This window comes from Monodelphis domestica, chromosome 1 (assembly GCF_027887165.1).
Source record: "Monodelphis domestica isolate mMonDom1 chromosome 1, mMonDom1.pri, whole genome shotgun sequence".
NCBI lineage: Eukaryota > Metazoa > Chordata > Mammalia > Didelphimorphia > Didelphidae > Monodelphis > Monodelphis domestica.
The window spans coordinates 510631075-510656143 of NC_077227.1; the positions used below are offsets into that span (position 1 = coordinate 510631075).

General features: G+C 46.4%; 1 protein-coding gene across 12 annotated transcripts; it reads left to right on the top strand.

Annotated features, from left to right (window-relative positions):
• The first annotated feature begins 1064 nt into the window (after positions 1-1064).
• ZMIZ2 (zinc finger MIZ-type containing 2) lies at positions 1065-24809 on the top strand. 12 transcript variants are annotated; one of them, XM_016427810.2, is made up of 21 exons: positions 1068-1204; positions 2512-2650; positions 4117-4205; positions 9870-10012; positions 10263-10377; positions 10840-11042; positions 11389-11581; positions 12218-12481; positions 12839-13018; positions 14636-14719; positions 14937-15108; positions 16896-17037; positions 17253-17463; positions 18607-18712; positions 18910-19067; positions 20205-20272; positions 20501-20569; positions 21077-21321; positions 21806-21978; positions 22284-22529; positions 23355-24809. In XM_016427810.2, the coding sequence occupies exons 4-21, from the start codon at positions 9963-9965 to the stop codon at positions 23460-23462; spliced, it is 2787 nt and encodes a 928-aa protein (XP_016283296.1). In that variant the 5' UTR covers positions 1068-1204; positions 2512-2650; positions 4117-4205; positions 9870-9962; the 3' UTR covers positions 23463-24809. The 12 variants fall into 12 exon arrangements, with proteins under 12 accessions (XP_007475941.1, XP_007475943.1, XP_056669035.1 ...); XM_016427811.2 differs by having other exon boundaries at positions 9873-10012; XM_056813055.1 differs by having other exon boundaries at positions 9873-10012; positions 10936-11042.
• The last annotated feature ends 260 nt before the right edge of the window (positions 24810-25069 follow it).

Genomic DNA, 25069 nt, shown 5'->3' on the forward strand with positions numbered 1-25069 from the left:
GAAGCAAAGAATTTTACTAGATAGTAAGACCCCATGAGGCCATGAACCTCCACCTGCCACCATCTTCCAACTCCCTATCTCCCCCTCTCCAAGGCGAAGACATTGGCCTGCATACTGTAAGCTGCTTTAAGACCTAAGATGAATGGTCAGTACCAATAACTTTAGCACTTAACTGTTGCTTTCTGTGTTGTTTTTTTTTCTCCAACTATGTGATCAGAAGCATAATTTTTCTGCCCTCCGCCGCTCCCCCAGCACCTAGTCTGCCCAGTAAAAACTCGTTGACTGACTAGTGGTTGTCCATCATTCCAATCAAAACGAAGTGTCTGGAACTGAAGAGTTCATCTCTGACTTGCTCCCGAATTCCCACCGATCCCCACCCCCTTCGGTTTCCTGCCAGGTTTCTGGGATGAGAGTTGTGGAATGCACAATACAATTGGAGGGCACGCCTGGCTCTTCCATATGTCGTTCCCAGTCTGGCTACCAGGATAGCGTGGCCCCGTTATCCAGAACCACCTCGTTTTCCACACCCTTGGTCCAGGGTGGGGGGACAGTTCATTACTACAGCTCTCAAATGCAAAAACAATTGCCTGGAAGAGGGGGTGGGGAGGTGATGAGAATCATAGTAGAGTATGTGTGTGTGTCCTTGGGGTATTTCTGTGTGTGTGGTGTGGGTATGTGTGTGTGGCGTAGTGAATGTGTGGGTATGTGTATGTGGTGAGCGGGTTGGGAGTCCAGGAGGACAAGGAGTGGGAAGTGTCCGGGGATGAGAATCTCTTCCCCGTTCCCCCAGCCCTTCCCTTTCCTTCGGGGAGCAGAGCAGCTTTCCCCATCCCCCAAACTCCCGGCCCTCTCCTCCCCGACCTATCGATCATTCGAGGATGTGTTGCTCTCGCCTGAGGTGGGGTTAGGGGCGGGGCCAGCCGCCCGAGCTCATGCATATGGATGATGCGGCGGCAGCGGCCGCTCCATTGTGCAATCGGAGCCGGGAGGCGGCGGTGGCGGTGGCGGCGGCAGCAGCCCCTGGAGCAGGGCGCTTGAGCTGAGCCCCCCGGCCGGCGCGGCGGCCGCGAGGCGGCATGGAGCAGTTGGGCCGCGGAGGCGGCGGCAGTGGTAACGGCAGGCAGCCGGCGAGGCGCTGAGCTGGGCCCGGAGCCGCAGCCGTGTTCTGGGGCCCCCTCAGCCATTCCGTGAGCCCAGCCGGGAGGTGAGCGGAGCCGGGGCCGGGGCTGCGGGGCGGGTGGGTGAGATGGCCGCGCCGGAGGGGCAGGCACGGGGCCCAGCGCCGGGGATGTCTTGGGGCCCCAGAACACTGCTTCCTCCCGCCCCCGCCCGGGGACGGGTTCCCCGATCCCCTCCCGCCGCGGAGCGGAGCTGCCACCCTCGCTGGGGAGGCCGGGGTCACCATGGCAACGCGGCCGCCGCGGGGGCACGGGGACACGGGGGCGCGGGGCTGGCCCGAGTGAGAGGTCCCCGTGCTTGTACCCGGGGCGCGCGTCCAGGCCAGGAAGAGGGGGTCCCCGTGGGGAGCCGCGGCCGCGCGCCCGGAGGGCCCCCTTCCCACGCCGGCGGCGGTACAGTGTGGGTGTCCGGAGCCTGCCCGCCCTCCAGCCTCTAGCTTCCTCGCAGCGCCCCCTTTCCCGGGGGCCTAAGCCGCCCTTCCTAATGAACTAGACAGGCCCCAGAGGGCTATGACTGCCCAGTGGAACCCACGCTGGTGTTGGGGCACTCCCGAGGGCCCCCCTCCACCAAGCGGCTGCTGCTTCCTCTGCATGGGAGAAGGGGGGGTTGGCATGGGTGATGAGCAAGACCACCCCACCCCCCTTCTGTTCTCCTCTAGCCTCCCGCCGGCCACCTCTGGGTTGGGACGTACCTTGACTGATTCCTTTCCTTGGGATGGTCCTAAGGAGAAATGACCCTATTGTTAGGCAGAAATGACCCTTTTGTCTCCCGAGGTTTTCTCTTTCACCCAATTTGAACCATTGTTTGGGGTTTGATTCAGGGGAAGCCCAGCTGTTTGAGAAACCTAGGAGGTGGGGGGGGGTCCCCTCAGGAAACAGATTTACTCATCATTCCCTACCTTCCTTACCTGTGTGTGGTGAGAGGACGTGGAGTGTGGGCCTTTCTGGATAGCTTTTCCCTTCACAGATAGGCACTGCCAGGCCTACTTTAGTTGGTCTTACCAGGCCCACTTTGGTTTTTCTATCCCATCTTCTTAAAGGCTTCCCTTCAAACCCCTAAGATGTGTCTACAAGTTTAGCTGGTGACCCTACCTAGGCCCATCCCAAAAGGTACTACACAATTCTCCTGGGTCCAAGGTAGACTGTTTACCTTTCCAGTCCCCTGCCATGGCCTCTTCAAGAGCACACCCCATTCCAGAATGGGGAAACTGAAGCCTGGAGAGGCTAGAATTAGGACACTCAGGGGTGGAGCATAAAATAGCAGTACTAATAATAATGTCAGTAATAATGTCTTTGACTCAAAGTACTTCATTTGTATTATTTATTCTCACAGATTTTTACTTAGAGAAGATTTCACAGGGACATCTACAGAATGTCATAAATCATGAAGGGTACAGATAGGGTGAACCTGGACTTAATCACCAAATCCTGGAATACTAGAACTAGGGGGCACCCAATGAAGCTTGAAAAAGGTAAATTTAGGATAAATAAAAAGAATTCTTATTTTTCCATAGTAAACTTTAAAGAACTAATTATTCCAGGAGGTACAGACTAAAATTATGAATGTTTTTGAAATTAACTAAATTCACAAATGATAGCTCTATTATGACTTGCTAAGAGAAACTAGAATGTTGGGGGCTTTTGGGAGGGAGTGCATCACTGATATTTTAAAATTATATCTAAAAGAACAATTAATGCTATTGCATAAAAGACCACCCTCCCCCATCACTGTTAGATCTATAGTCATGGACTGGACAGGCATGTTTCTAGAAGACCCAAGGTAGCAATTCTTTTGTTCTTATTCACATGATAGTCCTATGAAATAGATAGGAACAGGAACTGTTCTCCCTCCTCCCCTCATTTTGCTTATTGGAGAGTTGAGGTTTGAAGTGATTAAATAATCTGGCTAAAGTCACTGACTGAACCAGCATCAGAACCCAAGTATCCAGGCTCCTGCTTGATGCTTATTCTAGTAGCTTATGCTGCCTCCCAGAAATAGAACACAGCCAGTCCAGTCACACAAGGCTATGGCCCTTTCTAGTAGTACAAATTAATCCTCCTTCCTCCTATATTACTTAGGACTGAATCAAAGGAATGTTACTTTTTCTGTTCCCTGCCCTTCTTCTATCCCATCCTCACCATCCTATCTGTAGTCTTTAAACTCATCTCATCTTCTTTGTCCCCTTTACAGTTACCATTGCCTCCTAAGAGCTATAAGTTAGAAGTCTGTAGCTGAAAAAGTCCTATTAGCAGCTTTTTGCAACCTCTGGAGAATGAGTTGCTACAGGGCCATCCTCTTGGGAGTCTGATTGATTAGTTGGGAAAGCAAGAGGGAATTGGTCCTGTTGCTCAGCTTCAAAGAGGAGTGAAGTGTTACTCCTGTTTCCAGTTGGAAGCCCTGGCTAGAGTAGAGCCTGAAGAGAAGCTAAAGTATATGGAGATAGACTTAAACAGCTCCCTTGGAGCCTTATACAAAGTTAGGACCCATGTGGTCAGCCACCAAGACAAGACACTCAGTTTGGCATGCCTTTGCTAGTTAGTAAGTTAAAACTGGTTTGTTCTCTTCCAGTCACTTTGGAGATTTAGATGGATCACTTCATCAGTTAGTTAGCCAAGTGTTTTTTAAGCTCAAATTGTCCATGGTGAGAGAGAAGGCTAGAACTTTGTTTTCCGTGTTCTCCTGTTTCAGGATGGTCTGAATTTTTCATGTTATTTGACTACACAGATTGACTCTATGCCCTAAGGTAACAGCATTTGGGGGTGTCAGTCTGTCCCCTGATATTGGTGAAAGTAGGTTGAAATGCAGCTTATTAAAGAGAAAGGACTTGTATATGGTGCTAGTAAAGCAAAGGGGAAGGAAGCTAAGAGAGATTGTTACTTATGTGTTTTTCTATAGGGGGTAAAAAAAACTGAGATTCCTGGGTTCTGTTGTTCCTAGCTCTGTTCCTGGGCCCAGAAGGATAGCTAATGAAGTCTGCCTCCATCTCAAAAGGATTAAGATGATGATCCCCCAGGCCTTTCCCTTTTGTGAGTAACAGACAGCCTGGTATAGTAAAAAGGAAAACTATATTAAGACTCTGGAGACCTGTATTTTAGCCATGGCTATACCATCAACTTGTGTGACAATGGGCAAATCATTTAACCTCTCCAGATCTCAATTCCTCATCTGTAAAATGAGGGGTTTGGATTGGATGATTTCCACAATCCCTTCCAGCCATAACAATCTGCATTTCTTTATCAGGATTCTGGTCAGCCTCTACTGAGTATAATAACATTAGAGAGTGGGGATTTTTTTTTCACCCTAAAAAACTGAACCCAAGAGATCTGGAGGGAGCTGTCCACTTAAAATGGGAATACAGAAATTCACAATAAAAAATATGGTAGAAAATCACCTTGTCCTTTGTAAGAATTAGGTGGGGGGGGGGGGAACTGAAAGTGTCTGTGGTCTCCTGTTCATGGCAAGATCTTAGCTGATTTGGAATTCCCCAAACCTGTGTGATAAAAAAGGGCCCCATCTTCTCTTGAGCTCCAGCCTGGATAGTCTCACCAAAGGACACAGTTCTAACGATAACCTAAGCAGAGTCCTATACAGTTTTCTAGATAAGCTGAAATGATCAAATATACCACAGAATAAACCTTTACCCTGAGAAGATTTCTTTGATAAGTCTTTCAGGTTGCATTCTGGGACAGCAGAGTGGGCCAGTATAGGAATCTTTACGGTAGAAGATGGGGTTGTAGAATTTCTTTAACCAAAAAAAAAAAAAACCCTTAGAATCGATACTAAGTATAGGTTCCAAGACAGAGCTAGGTAATTGGGTTAAGTGATTTCCCCAGGGTTATACAGGAAATCTCTAAGTTCAGATTTGAACACAGAACTTTCCATGTCCAGACCTGACTACTGAGGCACCTAACTGCCCATGGTTGTAGTATTTCTGTTTATTCCTGAGAGAGAAGGCTGGATCTGGTATTAGAGTTAGCAAAATTGTGCCTTCTTTGTAGCTACCTTCAAAGAAGGAAGCTTGTGGGTTAAGCTCTGACTCTAGTTGTTTGAGAATCCCCCCACCCCCTTTCCTGTGTGTCATCCCTGCTTCAAGGATTCGGGGAAAGCCTCAGTTTTATCTGGCCATTGCTGGGACATTCCAGTAACTGGACCAACTGAATCTGTTTTGCTTCAACTTGAGGTGAGTGAGCCCTGTGTTCAGAGGCCTCCATAGAATGCTAGTTCCTTGAGGGCCCTGACCAATTTCAGATTTTGTCTTTGTGTACCTCCATCACCTTAGCACTGTGCCTTCACTTGATAGAAACTCAATGAAATTCTTGTTGAATTGAATTTAGGCCCTGGAGATAGAAAGTGATTGGACCCCTGCTTTTCCAACTAAAGCTTGTAGATTCCAGTCTTTAGCCTTGGGGGCTGGGGGTGGTGGTGGTAAACCTAGAGAACCACTGAAGTTGATAGACCTGAGCCCTCCTAGGTGGGATCACTTACTGGTGGAGAGAACTGGGATTACCTGTGCATAGAAGGAACGGGAAGGGGGGGGGGGGGGGGGTAGGTGGGCTTGGCCCTATGCATGCTGCCTAGAATTTCCTAAATCTTAACTGGTGTTAGCTCTGCAGCCCAGTCCTCCCCTCCCCCTACTGCTCTTTCAATTAAACTGCATGCACTTACTTCCCTCTGGGCCCCTCCCTGTGACTGCCTTGCAGCTGTCCCTGGCTAGAAACATGCTTCTGAAAGACCCTTGTGAGCTGGGTTACTCTTAAAGACTCCTTATTTGCCCTGGGAAACCCCATGTTTTCTGAGGAGAGAATAGCTGGGTCTTCCAAAGAATGCCTGAGCCTCCTAACTCCTTGGTGGTTTGGGGGACCGTTTTTGCCTTTGACAAAGAACCCCATTTCTGGGTACTCTATATATGAGACAGTCTTTCTTCTCCTTTCTCTACATTCCTTCCCTAACCAAGTAACTCCATAGTTCTCTAGGAAATTGACTTGCATTCTCTGAGCTAGAAATAAGCTTCCCCTTTCCCCATGACTTTCTTGTCTGATTCTGGTTCTCTACCCCTATTACACACCAGCTCATTAGTCAGAACCCTCACACAACTCACATCTTGCAACTTAGTTCTGAACCTGGCTCTCGCCTTCCTTTCTTTCTACCTCAGTTTCTTAATCTCTACAATTAAAAGTTGGAAGGTATTTAGAAGAAAAAGATTAATTTTTCCCATCCCCCAAGCTGGAAGTTATGCATAAAGTACTTTGAATTTCTAGTGGGGGGTGGGTTCTAGTCCAGGTTTGGCTTTAGCTGAGATATCTGACTCAACTACCCTTGAGTTCTTGGGATTTGGATGGTTGTGATGACTTATGCAGTTATCCACCCCCACAAAAGACAACTATCATATCATTACTAAGAATTCTGGGATAGTCTCTAGGCCAGAGTTTCCTTTGTACCCTAATATGAGACCTAAAAGGCCAGTCCTCCAGGTGGGCTCCCTTTTTTTTAAGCCTTACTTTCTATCAGTAACTTCTCTTAAGACAGAAGGGCAAGGATCAGGCAAGTGGGATTCTCCTGACTTTAGGCCTGGCACTGTGACACCTCTCTGCCCCTTAACACATGAAGGGCACTAAACCAAACGAAATCTGCTGCTTTCCATGGAAATTCAGAAAGGACCAGTTGAAATAGCCTAGTAACTTCCAGGTATGGAGAAGGCGATTGTTTCACTGGTGAAATTAGGTCCTTGGTTCCAAAGAACTGAAATAGGAAGAGGTCAGTAAAGAGGCATCCTGACCCTTCCCTTCCTCCCAACCCCATGAAAGAATATCTGGACTAGAAAGGACTAAGGTTTTACCATTTCAAATTAGAAAACATAGACATGTAAGAATGGTGTTATGTAAGGAACATTGGACTTTGGATCAGGATATCTGGGTTCTAGTGGCCTTAATATGTGCCACTTTTCCTCTTTAATCCTCAGCTTACTCTTAGGGGGAGTTACATGATTTCAGCATCTAAAGGGTTCTATAATTCTAGGCTAGAATTTTTATATGTATCTTGTTTGTGTATGTTTTTGTTGTTCAGTTGTGTTCAACTTCATGGCTCTGTTTGGGGTTTTCTTGGTAAAGACTCTGAAGTGCTTCTCCAGCTTGAAGGAAATGAGGCAGAGTTAAGTGACTTGCTCTGGGTCACAAAGCCAGAAAGTGTCTGAAACCAGATTTGAAATCAAATCTTCCTGACTCCAGGCCTGGCGCTCTATCCACTTCTCCACTTTGAGACCTAGCTGCTCACATATGCATATTTATTTATACCAATTATCCTTAAGAGACTTGTCTTTATTTGCTATTCTGCTATTCTCTGTGTATACCCATCTCATCATTTCTCTTCTTTTTCCCTATGTCTTGCCATAATCTTATACCCACTGTATTTTGCTTATACTATTCTACAGTGTCTCTCTTGATACATGTTGTCTCCCGTGAATTCTTTAATATTTTTTCAGAATTGGCATTTTCCACATTGTCCCTTTTGTTAATTCCTTGGCTCATGGATGTTTCTGCATGTTTTGGGCAGGCTTGCTTGCTCTTTGGAACACTGATATTCTTTTATATACTTTATGTCTTAGGTATATCGTGTCTCTTGTTTGCAACATCTCTTATGCAAGTCATATCCCATGTGTGCTTATGCCATGTGCCGTTACTGACAATTACTCATGGATCTGTGTGTGTGTGTGTGTGTGTGTGTGTGTGTGAGAGAGAGAGAGAGAGAGAGAGAGAGAGAGAGAGAGAGAGAGAGAGAGAGAGAGAGAGAGAGAGAAACAGATGGGAGCAAACACATACCCTCTGACAGATGGATATACACAATTCCTCAGACGGACACACATGTTCAAAGTGTGTCTGTGCTTGTCTTTTTTTTCCCCCATATGCATGTCTTGAGTATGTATCTGTAAACATCTACCCTCATGTTTATCTCTGTAAAGGTCTACCTCTATGCCCATTTTATTTTCATCGTACTCTGCTCTACCTTATGTTCCCCCTCTGGCTGTGCTTCCAGTGTCAGTGGCCTTTTTCCCTCTGAAATGACTTACTCTAGCCAGCAAGTAATGCTCACTCTCTGCCTAGGAGGCTGGCAGACTGCACAGAAGCCCTAAGTGGGATGGCTGCTGCCTGTCTAACACAGAGCACAGCTGGCTCAGGAATGAGAACAGAACTAATGCCCCCCTCCCCTATTCTGGGAGGAGGGGAGAGACTGTGTTAAAGGGCTCACACTGGATTCCCAGTCTAATGTTCTGAGTGCTAGAGAGCAGTTCCTGCTGCCTTCTGAGGTGACGGCTGCTTGGCCTTAGGAGAAGGAAAGGCAGCTGGCATATATGATCCTTCAAATGCAGAGAAAGAATTCTGTTAGGTAAAATGTCCCTTGTTTCTAGGGGATTGGGGAAGAGATTACAGGAGGCGGAAAGACTGCGTGTCTCTGCTCTACAGCTAAAAATCTGTGCCTCATTTGAAGAAAGGTTTTGTTTTTGCTTTTTCCCTCTTGCCTTTTTCTGGCTTCATTTGCTATATGTCCCCCTTTTTTCCAAGGCATCAACTCCTGATAAAGGGGTATGTGTGTGAGGGGGAGTAATGGTGGTATCTGCTGATTGTGGTAGTTAAACCACATTGTAATTTCCTGGACTCTGCCCTTCCCTGCTAATCCTCTCTGACCTTCTTGACCTTGGGTAAGGTTCTATTCAGCACCTTTCCCAGAAAAGAATTCTCAAGCTGCTCTAGCCTTGTTTTTCAAGCCCCCTTCGGATTTTTCTAGGAGCTGAGCTGTTGCCCTTTTTCCACCCTCAGTAAGCTGAACCCTGAGGACCTTTGTTCACATTAGACATAAAGTTCTCAAACTGCCCCAAAGTCCCTAAGGCTCTTATCTTTTTATTTCTTCCAAGTTTAATTTCTCCATTTGAAAGAAATCCCTTTCTGTAGGAAAACATTATAGAATCAGCCTTTCACCTCAATTCTCCTAGCAAATAATGGTAAACTAGAGCCACCAGCTCTCCACACCCAAAATGTACCTTTCCCTTCTCTACCTACCCTCTCCTCCATTTTTCCAAGAAGTGCTTGGTGGGGGTCTTCTATAACCATTTCTTCTGTCATCTCCCTCCCAGCCCCCCACAATTTCTGCTGAGAGAAGCTAAAGATTTTGCCTTGTTTTACAGGGATACTGAAGGACAGAGGGGGAAAGCTTTGTAAAAGGGAGGGTGATGAAAACTTTTGGATTCGGAAATGTAACTTCATGGGTCATTTGAAATGGTACACTCTGGATGCATATGTGGTAGTAGCTGGGCCACATGGGGTTAATGTACTCTTCTTAGCTGAGCTTGCCAGGAGCAGAGGTTTGCCAGACATGGGCAGGACGCCAAGTTCCTCTAGCTGGCCGAGACACCCTGAGTATGGCCCCCTGGGTCCCTAAGCTTAACCCTGCCCTGCCTGGGGTGCCCTCTATGTCCCTCTTACCTAGTATGCTCTGCTCATAAAAGAAGTTCTAGGGACTCTACTTACTAGTTCCTGAGCCCCCAAAAGAGGATACCTGTGAATTCTCCATTCTGCTTTTCTCTGTTCATTGTTTATGAGGAGGGAGTAATTCAGTGATTTTAGATTCCTATATAAGTCTCGATAGCGTCTTCTGTTGAATTTCCCTCTGAGATGACAGTTCTTCTCTTTCTGTCACAGCAGCTTGGAGGGGCTGAGTCCCAGATATACTCCACCGAGGTCCACTATATTCAAGTCCCAGACCCCCCTGTCCCTCACAATACTTCACAGCCAATGAACTCCATGAACCCAATGAAACCTGCCCTCCCCCCCACGCCACACGGGTGAGTAGAAGAAACTCCCATTCCTGTGTTGAGCCTTGTCTAAGGCCAAGACCTGTGTGGTTAGTCTGTCTGAGTCATGAGTATGGTCTCTCTTCCCTGAGATGACCTGTCCCTGTATTCAGCCCTCAGTTGCTCTCAGGACAGTGAATCCCTGCACTATCAAGCCACCTATGCCACCTAACCTTAGGATTGTGCCAGTTCACTGTCGGGAACTTGAAATATGTTCCTAACTAGCCTCTTTTCTCCACAGTGATGGTTCATTTGCGTATGAGTCTGTTCCTTGGCAACAGAGCACCAATCAGCCAACAGGATCACTCTCTGTGGTAACCACCGTGTGGGGAGTCAGCAATACATCCCAGAGTCAGGTAAAAGCTTCCCACCCAAATATCCAGGTCTCAGTCCATCCCTCCTCCCCCAGCCACTAGCATATTATTCCCTTTATCCCCACTCAGCACATTGTTCTCTGATGTCTTTCTCTTAGTTTCTCGACTTGCCTCAGTAAATCTCCACCCCTACATTCCTTTCCCTCCCTTCATGTGACATCCAAGCCCCTCTGTTTTACTAGTAGTAGAAAGAAACAGAGTTGTTGGAGCAGACAAGTCTATTATTTCCTTTTAGAAAAGGAGTTATTAACTTGGGGTCTGTGGATCCGCAAGGGTTTTATAAACTTGGATTGGGGGGGGGGGGGAATTACATCAATATTTAACCATTTATTTATGTGTCTAAAAACATTATTCTGAGAAGGGGTCCAAGACACACACACCCACACCCACACCTACCCCTTCTTTAGAGGTTCTTGGCAATGTGAGTGTTGTTGCTTTTTGTAGGTTTTAGGAAGCCCCATGGGCCCTGGGGGGAACCCCTCTGGTAGTCCCATGATGCCTGGCATGGCAGGTGGCAGCCCTGCTATGAACTCTCCTCAGTTCTTGGGGCAGCAGGCTTTTCCAGAAGGTGGTGCAAACAAGAGTTATATGCAGCAAGGAATGTATGGTCGTGGCAGCTACCCTGGAGGGCCTGGCTTCCCTACCAGGTAAGCACCCTTTTGTAAAAGGGGTTCCTGTCCACCTCTTGAATTTTCCCCCTGTAGAATTTGAGTCTCTAGTTCACAACATCTAGCACAATGCTCTTGTACATACTAGGGAGTCAATCGATATTTGTTGGTTAATTGTATGTGCACAGACTAACTGTGCTGCTCCTCTGACTTCAGCTATAACCCAAAACATTTGAAAAAGAATGAATGAGAGTCCGTTCTGCCTAAGAAGTTAGGTAGGCAAGTCTCTTCTTCTGAAAAAACACAAATCTTAGCCTTATGTGGTTAATAGGAGGCTGCTTCTGAGCGAGGGCAGAATGGAGGTATAATCTTGTGTCTCCTGCAGCTACACAGGCAGCCCAAGTGGCCCTGGGGGCCTAGGTCTCCCCTCACATGCCACCCGACCCTCCACTGACTTCACTCAGGCAGCTGCTGCTGCTGCTGTGGCTGCTGCTGCAGCTACTGCCACTGCTACTGCTACTGCCACTGTGGCCGCTCTCCAGGAGAAGCAGAGTCAGGAGCTGAGCCAGTATGGAGCGGTAAGGTGCCTCCCTGACTACTCACCTTGCCCCTGTGTGCCCAGATTGAGGCAGCATGGTGTAGTGGAGGGAGCACTGGACTGACAGTCCAGAGCCTGGGTTCTAATCCTAGCTCTGTCAGGAACCAGCTGTATGACCTTGGGCAAGTCATATCACATCTAAGCCTCAATTTTCTTATCTGTTAAAATTAGTTGGATAGGTGTTTCTAAAGGCCCTTCTAGCTCTGAAAATGAACAGTTCTGTGAGGTCACTGATAAAACACTTAGTCTAGGTCCTCAGCACTGCACAAGAAGAGGGCTTTTTGCTCTAAGATGAATATGCATGAATAAATTGGGGTGGGGCTAAGGGCTATATGGTTTCCCCTGCACCCTCCCCTTGACACTTGTGGGTACCTTGGGGAGTCTATTGGAGAGGGTGGGAGGGGCATCAGGTGAAGGGTCATGCTGTGTCAAAGACAGTCAAGAGATAGAGCATAAAAAGCAGGAAAGACACTGCAATAGGATAGAGGTCAGACTGAATGGAAACAGTGTTGTGCTGGGCCAAGGGGTGAGCAAGGATGATGTGGAGTTATTCTTTCTCCCCTGGGTTGTTTTTCATGGGTAAGGCCTTGGATGATTCCTTTTTCTCTCTCCCCAGATGGGGGCAGGACAGCCCTTTAACAGCCAGTTTCTACAGCATGGGGGTCCAAGGGGGCCCAGTGTCCCAGCTGGCATGAACCCTGCCAGTATAGGAGGGGTGATGGGCCCCTCTGGTATCTCTCCCATGGGTATGAACCCAACCCGGGCACCTGGAATGACTCCCTTGTATGGAGGGCAGCGACTGCCCCAACATGGGTACCCAGGGGCTCCCCAAACACAGCAGATGCCCCGACAAGGAGTCAAGAGAGCCTACTCCAGTGAGGTGAGTATGAAGGGAAAGGGATTGAAAGATCTGAGGGCTTTCCCCTGGAAAACCTCAGTTACTGGTGTATATATTCTCAGCTGGTTTAGGCTAGTAGCAAGCCTAAAAGGAGTATGAACTGATACTAGATTGGGATGAGCTGTCCACTATCCCATAGGGCAGTTATAGCAGACCCCAAAATGAACCTAGGAATTCTACCCTCTGCCTCACTCCTCACCTATCCTACACTTGGATTCTTTCAGGGCTTAGAGTTCTATATTCCGTGGCCCTGATGCAAGAGAATGGTACTCTTTTTCAGGCAATCTTTTTCCCTTCCAGATGCCTTCTAACTCTTAGGATATCTGTCTTCTTTTCCAGGGTTATCCAGCACAGCAGTATATGCAAGGTGGCCAGTATGCTCCCAGCGCTGCCCAATATGCACCAAATACTGCACAGCCATCAGCACCCTCCCCCTCGTACCCTGGCCAGAGGATGCCTATCCAACAAGCAATGGGCCAATACCTGTCCACCTCTAGCTCAGCTGGACCCTATTTTAAGGTACAAAGCAACTGTCAGCTTGGCGCTTAGGATTGTAGATTGGAAATTCAATCTAGAGAGTAACTGGTTAAAGATAAATTTACAGGTGTCCAAGCCAACTAAATACTCCCTAGCAAAAGCACTGAATTCTCTTCATTTTAGTGTAGAAAAACTAAAGTATTGTCCAAGGGGAAGTGTTCCTTCTAGGCCTCTGGAATAATGACAGTGCTCAGGAAGACTACTGTAACTTGAGCTTTTATGGACTTGGGAGTGGAAGTTTGGAGGATTGCTTCTGCCATGGTTGAATGTGGCATCAAGAGGAGCCTTTTGCTGATTCTTTTAATTTAATTTTTATTTTATTCCAATAACAAATTTACACATAAGATTTCCAAAAATTATATGATTCTTGTTGCCTTCTTCCCCCACCCCCTGTCCCCTCCTTGAGTTGACAAGTTATTCAATCTGGGTTATGCATGGATTATCACTATCAACCTATTTCCATATTATTCATTTTTGTAAGAAAATAATCTTATAAAACCAAAACCCCAAATTACATACCCAAATAAAAAAGTGATAAATCACATTTCCATCTGCATCCCTACTTCAACAGTTCTTTTTCTAGCTGTGGATAGCATTCTTTGTCAAAAAATCCCTCAGAGGAATTCCATGTGAACTGGAACAACCTCTTGGAACTGATGCAAAGCAAAAAGGGGTAGAACCAGGAGAATGTTATACACAGAGATGGATACACTGTGATACAATTGAATGTAATGGACTTCTCTACTAGCAGCAATGCAATGACCCAGGACAATCCAGAGGAACTCAATCCAGAAAGAAGTTGTTCACATCCAAAGAAAAAACTATGGGAGTAGAAACACAGAAGAAAAATATTTATTTGATCACATAGTTCTATGGGGGTAGGACTGGGGATGTAGACTCTAACCCTAATGCAAATATTAATATGGAAATAGGTCTGGATTGATGACACATGGAAAACCCAGTGGAATTGCTCATTGGCTACGGGAAGAGGGGTGGGAGGAGGGGAGGGAAAGAACATGAATCATGTAACCATGGAAAAATATTCTAAAATAAATAAACTAAAAAAAAAGTTTATATAAAGTATATTGAGATACCATATCAAAAAAAAAAAAGTCCCTCAGAATTGTTCTGGATCATTGCACTGCTGTTAGTTCCTTTTGCCGATTCTTAAGTTCTAGAGTTGGGAGAGTGGAAGAAGAGGAAGCTACATAGTTTGTTCTTACCATACACCACCTGTTCTCTGTCTTCTCCCTTTCTTATACTTCCCCAGTTCTAGAAGTCCTAAGAATTAGCAAAAAGGTTCCTACAACCAAGCCAACTATACAAAAGTTCACAGTTTCTTATAACAAGTTTTTCCATGTTCTTTGTTGAAATGTTTGTTGGTGATTTCTGTATATTAGGGTAGGTTCTTGGGTGTCCTGTATCCTCTATCCCCTTTCATCCCTTTCTTTTCTCACAAATGCCCCTGGATCTTGGATCTTTTTATGGTCTAGCATCATACCTGCTCTGGCCATCCCTGGGTATTTCAATATTTCAGGGAATTTAGGTCACTGACATCGTTTTTTGTTTGTTTGTTTTGTTTTTTGTTTTTATCCCCAGCAGTCCACAGAGCAGTTCAATGGGCAGAACACCAATTTTAATGGAGGAAACTTCAACAGCTACAGCCAGCCCAACATAAATGGGGTATGATGGAAATGAGAATATGGGGCCCTTATGAAGCTTTCTTGACTCTAGGGGCCAAAAATGGGGAGCTTTTGAGAGCAACTTCTTCTCTTTGCCTTCCCCTTTCCCACACCACCATCCCACATATATATATATGCTCACAAACATGTATACTTCTATTCCAGACCAGTTATCCAACCATTATTTACCCTAACAACTTTTATCTCTCTTCCTACAGCCCACCCGATCGATGCCTGGCTATCCCAGCTCCCCACTGCCTGGGAATCCTACTCCCCCAATGACTCCTGGCAGCAGCATACCACCCTATATGTCTCCTAGTCAAGAAGTCAAGTCTCCCTTCCTGCCTGACATTAAGCCTAACATGAGTTCCTTGCACCCTTCTCCCTCTGGTAAGTCTCATTCTCAGGGTTTCTAAGAGAAGAGCAAGCATTGGAGGCTAGGTTGGAATTGAAGACATTTTTCAACTTCATATGGGAATCCCTAAAAAGCATTCAGTGAGTGTAGAATATACCCTGGGTTTCTACTAGAAAAGTACCCCACCCCTTTTTTTTTTCCTATCATAATCTCTTTAAGATACATTTTTATTGATATCTGTTGCTCTTATGTCACCTATGTTTCTCAACATATTTATTGCTCCCCCTCCCTGAGAACTATCCCCTATATATATATATATAATAGACTCAAAGGAGGAAAAGAAAGAGTTCAGCAAAACTCGCCAACATGTTGAAGAAAGTTTATGCAGTATTCCCTACCCATAGCGGCCCCCTTTCCCCACTTCTGCAAAAGGAAAGTGGATCATCTTTTCCTCTATCTCTCCTTTGAGGCCAAGCTCAGTTATTATAATTTCTAAGTATTCAATTACTGTTTTGTTGTTTCCATTTACATTGTCTTAGTCATTGTGTGTATTGTTTTTCTGGTTCTGCTTACTTCTCATTAGTTCATAAAAATGGAACCATATTTCTGTGTATTCATTATATTCATCATGTCTTGTAGCACAGTAATATTCCATTATGTTCATGGGTCACAACTTGTTTAACCACTCTCTAGGTGATGTTCATTCATCTACTTTGTTTCCAGTTCTTTGCTCTTCCAACCAAGTGTTACTGTAAATATGTTGGTATATGTGGGGGCCTTTCTTTTTGTTATTGACCTCCTTTGGGGTCTTTGCCTAGCAGTGGAATCTCTAGGTTGCTAAGACAGTCTTATGAAGAATTCAGAGAAACATGGGAAGACTTGTATGAACTGATGCAGAATGAAGTGAGCAGAACCAAAAGAACAATATACACAATGACTACATTAATGTAAATGAAGACAACAGAATTCAGGTTGTATAGTGGTCAATATTGGCTCCAGATGATTGAGGGTAAAATATACTTCCTAGCTGTCAAGAAGTGGTAAACTAGAAGAGCAGAAAGTTACATGTGTTGTCAGTCACAATCACAGGATTAGAGGTTTTGCTTAACTTTTTTATGTCAAAGAATTATAAGGTGGTGTTTTTTTTGGGAAGTAAATGCATCAAAACAAAATGTGAATTTAAAACATCATTAAGCTTAAGTGGATGGAGTTAAAAAACAAAAATAAAACATCGTACTCCTAACTCTCTTAGAACCATGGCAGATTGGATTTGGGAACCTGAAACCCTCAGTCAAGCCACAAGCAAGGGGATACCCTTAGAACTTGAGGGTCCTTAGGAAAACTCAGGGAGAGCTTTTCCTTTCATTTAGCCTCCCATCCTACCCAATAGCATCCAAGGTAGGCTCCCCTGTGGGAGGTTGGCAGGAACAACAAGGCTCTACTGGGCATCCCAGCTGGGGAGCCCCCTTTAAGGGGCAATAGAACCTTCGGTTCCAAACATTCCATAACTGTTGAAAGTGACAGTTGAGAACAGGGTGATGCCCAAACGCATCCCATAGCATGGCTCATCATGGTAGCATAGTGCAAGAGAGAAGAGGGGAATGTGTCCTAGGTCACCCTAAGAACCAAGAGGAAGCTGAGCCTTGTGCTCGGCCCAGCAGGAGAGAGGGTGGTGCCCGCCCCAAGTCTACGTTGCTGGTTGGGTGCCGGCTGGGCTCTCCCACTGTTCCCTCCACCCAGCACCGGCTCAAGCTACATGTTCGTTGGCGATGGGTGTCGCTGGCACCCGTGCCTGCCACCAGCCCCTGCCCTCCCCTTTCAGGAAACCCATGTGATGAGCTGCGGCTGACATTCCCGGTCCGGGATGGGGTGGTTTTGGAGCCTTTCCGTTTGCAGCACAACCTGGCAGTCAGCAACCATGTCTTCCAGCTCCGGGACTCAGTCTACAAAACCCTGATGTTGAGGTGAGCTCGGGGTTGCCCTCTCCCATGGGCCACCAGCCAGGCAATGGGGCACAACAGATGGACCCTCAGGATTGCCTTATGCTGGCCATTGGCAGCCTCACCCTTCCTCATCTCCTACTGCCTTCTCTGCAGCAACCTGTTCTTATTCTCACTCCCATATTTCATGGTATATTTTCTGGGTCACTGGGCTGTTTATTTCCTCTTCCCTGGTTCAGACCTGACCTAGAGCTACAGTTTAAATGCTATCATCATGAGGACCGGCAGATGAATACCAATTGGCCAGCGTCGGTGCAGGTGAGCGTCAATGCCACGCCCCTGACCATCGAGCGAGGAGACAACAAGACGTCCCACAAACCCCTCTACCTGAAGCACGTGTGCCAGCCTGGCAGGAACACCATCCAGATCACTGTCACTGCCTGCTGCTGTGTAAGTGACTCTTGAGTTATCCGGCAAATGGGAGAAGGGAGTGAGGAAGTGGTGGAGTGGGCAGCCCAGCAGAGGCCAGGCAAACATGCAACACAGAGGAGTGGTAGTGTGCCTGCCAGATGTGGGTATAGCTTAAACGCACCCACTGAGTCTATCTGTGTACAAGTATCCCTGCCTGATGGTGGTCGGGCTAGAACATCTAGGCCAGGGAAGATTCTGACTTGGAGGTTTTAACGCTAAAGAAAAAGGTACTGGATTCCCTTCCTTGCAAGCCACATGTTTACCTTCCCGTCCCTTCTCTATGTCCACCAAAAGACAGATGCAGTTGCATGTGCTTCAGCCAGTGCTGTACTCTTTTATTAGATTTGGAGTTGACATTAATTTGTATAAATGGTTAAGAAGGGCTCCTGGGTAGGGGACTATACTCCTGGCGCCCTGGCTCCTCATGGCAGAAGTGTCGGGCCATGTGCCAAGATTGGATCGCTGCTCTTCATAAGATTTCTAGACCAGTTAAGAAGAAGGAAGTGGGAGCCCTCACTTTCCCCCTCCCCCAGTGGAGATTACCCCACCGCAGTCAATATTCACCACTCTAAGTAGGAGTTTCCCCCTTCTCCCCCAGTTTATCTTTGCTGCTGTAAGGAAGCCTGGAGAGTGGGCCCTTAAAGGCCAAATTGAACCCAGATCCAAAATGAGCGGCAACAGTTCATATTGTGAAGAAGGCTATCCCTCAGCAGACTCTCAGGCCTGTTTTTGGTGGAGAGATGGGGACTAGGAAATAATCATTTTGATTAATTCAGGAGGAAGGGGGATCAGTATCTCTTTTTTTTCTTTACAAGTAAACCCTGGGTAACAGCAGCTGTGCTTGAGGCTTCTAAATGAAGGCCAATGTGAGGAGATCTGTGTCAAATAGAGGCAGCCGCCTGTGTTCCAAATGGGGCCAAAGGAACTTTTATCCCACACCTAAAGACTCACAGGGGAGGGGGACGCTACAGGTACCTAGCTTCTTCCCTCTATTTCCTTCTCCTTTACCCAACAACAGCCCTGAAATCATAGGAGTTAGACCCGGGGGCTGGGACCCAGTAAGCGGGGTGCCCGCTTACAGCTGGTCTCTGCTTCCCTGACCCAAGGCTTCTTCTCGTGCAGTCTCATCTCTTTGTGCTGCAGCTGGTGCATCGGCCCTCGGTTCGCTCTGTCCTGCAGGGCCTTATCAAGAAGCGCCTGCTCCCCGCAGAGCACTGCGTCACCAAAAGTGAGTGGCACCAGACACCCGCCTGCCAAGCCCTGACCCATGAACTCTGAGCCAAATACTGATTTCATATTTGTGCCACTGAGATTTGACTTGGGTGCCTAATTAGCAACAGCCTTTCCCCATTTATATCCTCGAAGTGTCCACAGCTCCTCATAAGCTCAGGAGCATCTTGTCTGTGTTTTCCTCCCAATGATCAGTAAAGCGGAATTTTAGCAGTGGCACCATCCCAGGCACCCCTGGGCCTAATGGAGAGGATGGTGTGGAGCAGACCGCTATCAAAGTGTCCTTGAAGTGTCCCATCACCTTCCGAAGGATCCAACTCCCTGCCCGAGGACATGACTGCCGACACATACAAGTAAGTTGGTGGTGATACAACTGCTGCTTTACATTTCATGGCCTTTTTGATTCTTTTAGATCATTGCCTCCATTTTGTCCCCTGGGGAGAATTGGGGACTAAGACCATTAGGTTATCTGTCGTGCCTTGAGCCTTAGTTTGAAGATCTAGAAAACTGATGGGGTGGGCCAGGAGATTGGAAAATGTAGGAACCGCTAGGAACAAAGTACCATGAAGAAAATGAAGTTGTCACACAGAATCAAGGCAATGGCAAAAGATTCAGTAAAAACATGAAACCTCATGAGTTAACCAAGTCCTAGCTGTCTTAAATTAATTTTGGGAATAATTTTCAAATTCTTAAAAAAATCTGATCTTTGGCAAAAAGGGCTAAATGTACAAACATTGGCTTAGTCTGCAGGTGTTCACATTAGCATTCCTATTTAACATCTCAGACATCCTTGGATGTAGCATTTACAAAGTACATCTGGCCTAGGCACAAAGATTCCTATCCCCCTGCCCCTCTCCCCATCCTCATTGTTTCCTGCCATAAATGTATGAACCTCACATAATGAGGATTTAGCAATTCTGTGTTTTGTCTGGACTTAAGTATCTCAAAAACTATTCCTTTGAATTGACTTAGCTGTTTTGTTTCCCCTTTCTGCTATTGACATCCACCAGGCGTTCAAAGGGTAATGATTTTTCCTAATAAAATGACTCAAGCTCTGGACCACCAGTGAGAGCAGTCTTCCTAGCCTTCATTCTGGCTCCTCATCTTTTTCTTCCTCTCCCTCTTTTCCTCTTTCTATAATTTCTACTGCTTCATGTCAGTTGCTCTTCCCCTGCCAAAAAACCCTAACTGGGCTTGATGGAGCCAGTGGTAACAGAAAAGATAGGCATTAGCTCACCCGGGGGGGCAGTGAACAGACCCTGCCCCCACCCAACTTGGGCTCTTCTCATAGCATTATGCCTTATTGTATGTTCTTGTCTGTCCTTCAGGACCCCCCCCCAAAAAAAAAAATTAGAATCCAAGCTCTTTGCCAGGAGGGATTGTTTCATTCTTTGTACACTTATCCCTAGCACCTAGCACAGCACCTATTGGCAAATAGTAGGTGCTTCATAAAACCTTGTTGATTGATTGTTTTTTGATCATCATTTTAGTGCTTTGACCTAGAATCCTACCTGCAGCTGAATTGTGAGAGGGGAACTTGGAGATGTCCTGTTTGCAAGTGAGTACAGGGAGTATGCCATCTGGAGTCACCGTCACCAAGGGAGTGGGGATTGGCATATCTGCAGGGAGGGCTTTGACATCCTTATATCACAGCCTTGTGAAATACTTAAAGCTGAAAGGGATGAAGTGACTTCTCCAAGGTTTCATGGAGATAGGGAGCCCAGGGACAGGATCTCTGGTAGAGGCCTTGTTAAGTCACTGATATGTATTCTCTGTTTCTTTGTAGTAAGACTGCGCTGCTGGAAGGCCTGGAAGTGGATCAGTATATGCTGGGGATCCTTATTTACATCCAAAAGTAATTCTGATTGAACTGATTTTAAAGGGGCCACCAGAGGGCAGTCATAGCCATACAAGACATGTAATCCTGAAATCTACCCAAAATCTTTTCACCCACCTCACAGTTGGATCATGAAGTCCTCCCAGGAATTGGGCCCAATGCCAGACCAGGGATCATATAGCCTACCAACTTAATGATGCTGGGTATACAGTACACAGTAGATAACCAACAATTCATTTCAAATCAATAAGATTTGAGTTGAAAGATCTCACTTGAAACTCAAGGGACAATAGCAATGCCTTATACACATTAGGTACCCAGTAATTGTTTGTTAAATTGATTTGGGCAAAGAGATACTCAGAACTGATGCTTAGTGAGACAGAAAAATGATAGAAAGGGATGAGGGTAGGGAACTCACTTGAAAAATGGGATGCTTAAGATTAACAATGAAGATAAAGCATATAATCAAAGGTTGATAAATACTTGGACTAAATCTGTTCCTGGGTTTCCTGTCCCCTTCCCTAGCTCAGACTATGAGGAAATCACCATTGACCCCACTTGTAGTTGGAAACCAGTGCCCATCAAGCCTGACCTGCACATTAAGGAAGAATCCGATGGGCCTGTTCTGAAGCGCTGCCGTACCATGAGCCCTACCCACATGGTGATGCCCAATGTCATGGAGATGATTGCTGCTTTGGGCCCTGGATCTTCCCCTTTTGCCCCGCTGCAACCTCCTTCAGCCCCTGCCCCCAGTGATTATCCCACTCAGAGTGAGTACCAGCCTAATTGTTTCTTTTATAGTTTGGAATACACAGAATCCTCAGGAAGCTGGAATGAGAGAGGGACTATTCATGAGGGAATCATCTCCTTTCCTCACTCCTGCAAACCTGGCCAATATTTGGGGTACATTTCAATAATTCGAGGACAGAATATACATAATTTCTTATTGTATGTATTCCCTTCCCAATCTCAAGGATAATTAGAAAAGCTATTGCTATCAGGAGCAGTAAAGGATGTCTTGTCTCTGTCTGAATACTTATGTCTAGTGTAAATTTTTGAAATTGCTGTTACCTATAAATCAGCTTTGTCATTTAAAAAAAAAATTCCAGCCCATGTAGATGTTTTGTTTTTTTTAATCAGTCTTCCATCTTCACTGCATTTTAAAATTTAATTGCTTTTAAAAAATAAGTGTAAGCTATCACAATAATAAAGCAATGTTACTTTGAAGAATTTGATAGCAATTTTGTTTTTCAGGTTCTAACTTTTCAGGCCCCGGAAACTTCCCTGATTCTTTCCCCCAAACCACACCCAGCACCCCAACCCTAACTGAATTCGCCCCAGGGCCACCACCAATCTCCTACCAGTCAGACATTCCTAGCAGCCTCCTGACTCCAGAAAAGCCTCCAGCTCCTTCCATCCCTGGACAGGTCAGTGCAATTTCTTTGAGGAGGGTGGGGACTTAATAATAATTCCTGGGGTGGCAGCTAGGTGGCACAGTAGATAGAGCTTCAGATATATCCTCTGACCTTTCCTGGCTTTGTTACTTTGGAACAAGTCACTTAACCTTGTTTGTATAGCCCTTGCCCTTCTGTCTTAGAGTTGTTATTAGGACAAAAGATAAGAGTGTTAAAAATCATTCCTGGTCTCTAAACCTACAAAGGAAATTAGGAAGGAAAAAATGAATATGTGTCCCTCTGTAGTACTTCACTATTGTGACTTCCTCCTCCTTCAGATGGCACCATCAGGTCACATGGACCCGTCTCACAATCCTGGGCAGCAGGGGCTGCACAATCCCAATCTCGGTGCCCCTCCAGGGTCACAACTTCATCATCGGAACCCACCCCCCCAGGCTCGGCAGCCCCTGGGGCCATCAACTGGGGCAGGTCCTAGTGGCGAGTTGGCCTTTAATTCTGCTGCAGGCATAATGGGGCAACCAGGGATGCCTGGAACTGGAGATGGGCCAGAGCCAGCTCTGGATGTGAGTATAGTCCACCTCTCCTGACCATGTATCTAGGAGAAACATGAGACTCAAAAGATTTTGGGGAAAGAGCTATAGATAGGGGGAAAAAAGATCATAAGAACTTAGGGCTGGGAGAAGCCTCTGAGTTCATTCAGTTCCCATATTTTATAGATGAGGAAAAGGAAATCCAGAGAGGTGAGGGAATTTGAAGAAAAGCTTTATTTTATTTAGTAAAGGCAACATAGCAGAGTCAATAAGAGAGCTATCTCCAAAGGCAAAAAGACCCGAGTTCAGAATCCTACAAAACATCTATCTCTCCAGGAGTATAGATTGGGGAGCATGGAGGAGGTGCCCTTCTGAATCTGCAAGGCTCAGTGATGCCCTTCTGAATTTGCAAGGCTCAGTGAAAAGAGAGCTCTAAACATGCCCCCTCCCCCCCCCCCAAAAAAAAAGAAAGAAAGAAAAAAGGTTGTGTAGTGTGACAGAATCACTGGATGGCTAGATTTGGTCATTTGGAAGACCCGAGTTCAGATCCCACCTTGGTTAGCAGAAGAAGTTCCCTCAGGGAGCTGAGCTAAGTCTAAGTCTTAAGATCTTTGACTTATAAAATAGCCGGATTAAGGATGGATGGGTGTGTGTGTGTGTACAGTTTTAACATTTTATAATGAAAATATCACAGTGACAGCATATGGAGAGTTGGCCCTATAATTAAAATTACAGGGATTTGTATCCTAAATAAATATTTTTGTGAAGTAGATGGAGGAAGGGGGTGGTGTGCTAGCTGGATTGCAGCCATAGATATAGGACTGAAACTTAGCTCCTGATGTTTTCCTTTGTGTTTAGCTCCTCCCAGAACTGACCAATCCTGATGAGCTGCTCTCATACCTGGGCCCACCTGACCTACCCACCAACAGTAATGATGACCTGCTGTCCCTCTTCGAGAACAACTGACCCTTGATTTTCTTTTTCTCCCCCCCCCCACCCCAGCCCAGGCTGGGATCTCCTCGTTGGTCTCAGAACTGCCATGCCCACTTCTACCATCCATCGTCACAGACCCTCAGTCCTTACAATATTCACCACTGTTCTCCTTCATCCTGAGGCAGGGAAAACAAGGTGTTTCAGCTGCCCACACATCACGCTCACCCAACCAAAGCCACTTCTGTTGTAGGTCAGACCTAGTAGCCATAAGCGAGGCTGGCCACTTCAGTCCGTCCTTCTTCCTAGCTGTTACAGCAGTTACTTCTGTTGAGGCCCCCTTCCCTCAGCTCCGCCAGCACCAGGACTGAGGCTTCCCTTCCTTGGGCCTGATGTATTCTGTACATCTTCCCACTGCACAGGCCATCCACAATGCCCCATCAAGAGCCTTCCCATCCCTACCCTGACTGGTACCAGCCCTCCATCTGACTCTGGCTTTGAGTGAGCCTTCTGATTTATCTTCCTCCTGAATGTGGCATAGTTGGTGGAGGAGCCGAGCGTGGTCTGTGGTGTTCTGGGCCTGTGGACTCTGGAAGGGCCCTGGGTTTTTTCTTCCTGGCTTGATGATGAAGCCCTATTAATTCATCTTTAGTAGTCATTACGTACATGGACTTCAAGGCTACAGCAAGCCCATGCAACCCTTAATTGGGAACTGAGGAGCTGTCGCGTAGACTGGATCTCTCCCCCACCAGCCTCTTTCTATCTATGGCACCCATGTTCCCTCTTCCCCACCCCACGCCCAAGTGCAAGAGGCTGTGTAGTATGGGGTGAGGTGGGGAGGGAGGTGATTAATTACAAAGCACAAAATGTACATAGTGTAGAAACACTAAAAGCGGGAAAAAAAAGAAAAAAAAAGCTATTTAAAGGAAAGCAAGTCCCTCTGTTGTACAGTCCCCCCCTTTCCCTATTCTTTTCCCTGTTCCCATAAATGTGCATATTCCCTGACTTTGTATGAGTGACCATTCCATTGGGGAGTAGGGGTCCCAAGCTTCAGCCCTGGCAGGGGATATACTTGGGGGGAGGGGGGAGTTGTTATTCACCAGGATGTAGAAATTCTTTGGCTGTGCCCCTCACCCCCCTCCCCCTCCCCAGATTACCCATTCTGCAAAGTAAACAAGTAACAGCCATGTTTTAAAGAAACCACCTTCCCTTTACCTATATCCCTGGGGAGAGAATCCAAGTGGTAAACTGTCCCTTTTTGAAAAACCATTGCATCCATCTGGCTTATGGGGCCAGAGCCATGTGTGTGAGCAGTACTGCCCAGGGGGCCGTTTTGTGTATCCTGTTTCAGTATCTATATTAAAGGATTCCCTTTTGGTGGGCCTTGCTGACTCACCTCCTTTGTGCTCTGAAGCGGGGAGAGGGGGACAGAGATGCCTTTGTACTGCTGCTTTTAGACACCCCAACTGGCTACTGAGGTATGGGCTGCTATAAACCAAGGAGGACAGGTCTTTGCCCCTGGTGTTAGATTTCCCTGGAGCAGTAGGTAAAACTTTAAAACAGCCTGGTCTTCTTGATGCTGAGTCTTCTGGGGAATGACAAATAGGAAGCTCCAGTTGGTCACCTGGGATACAAATGGGAAG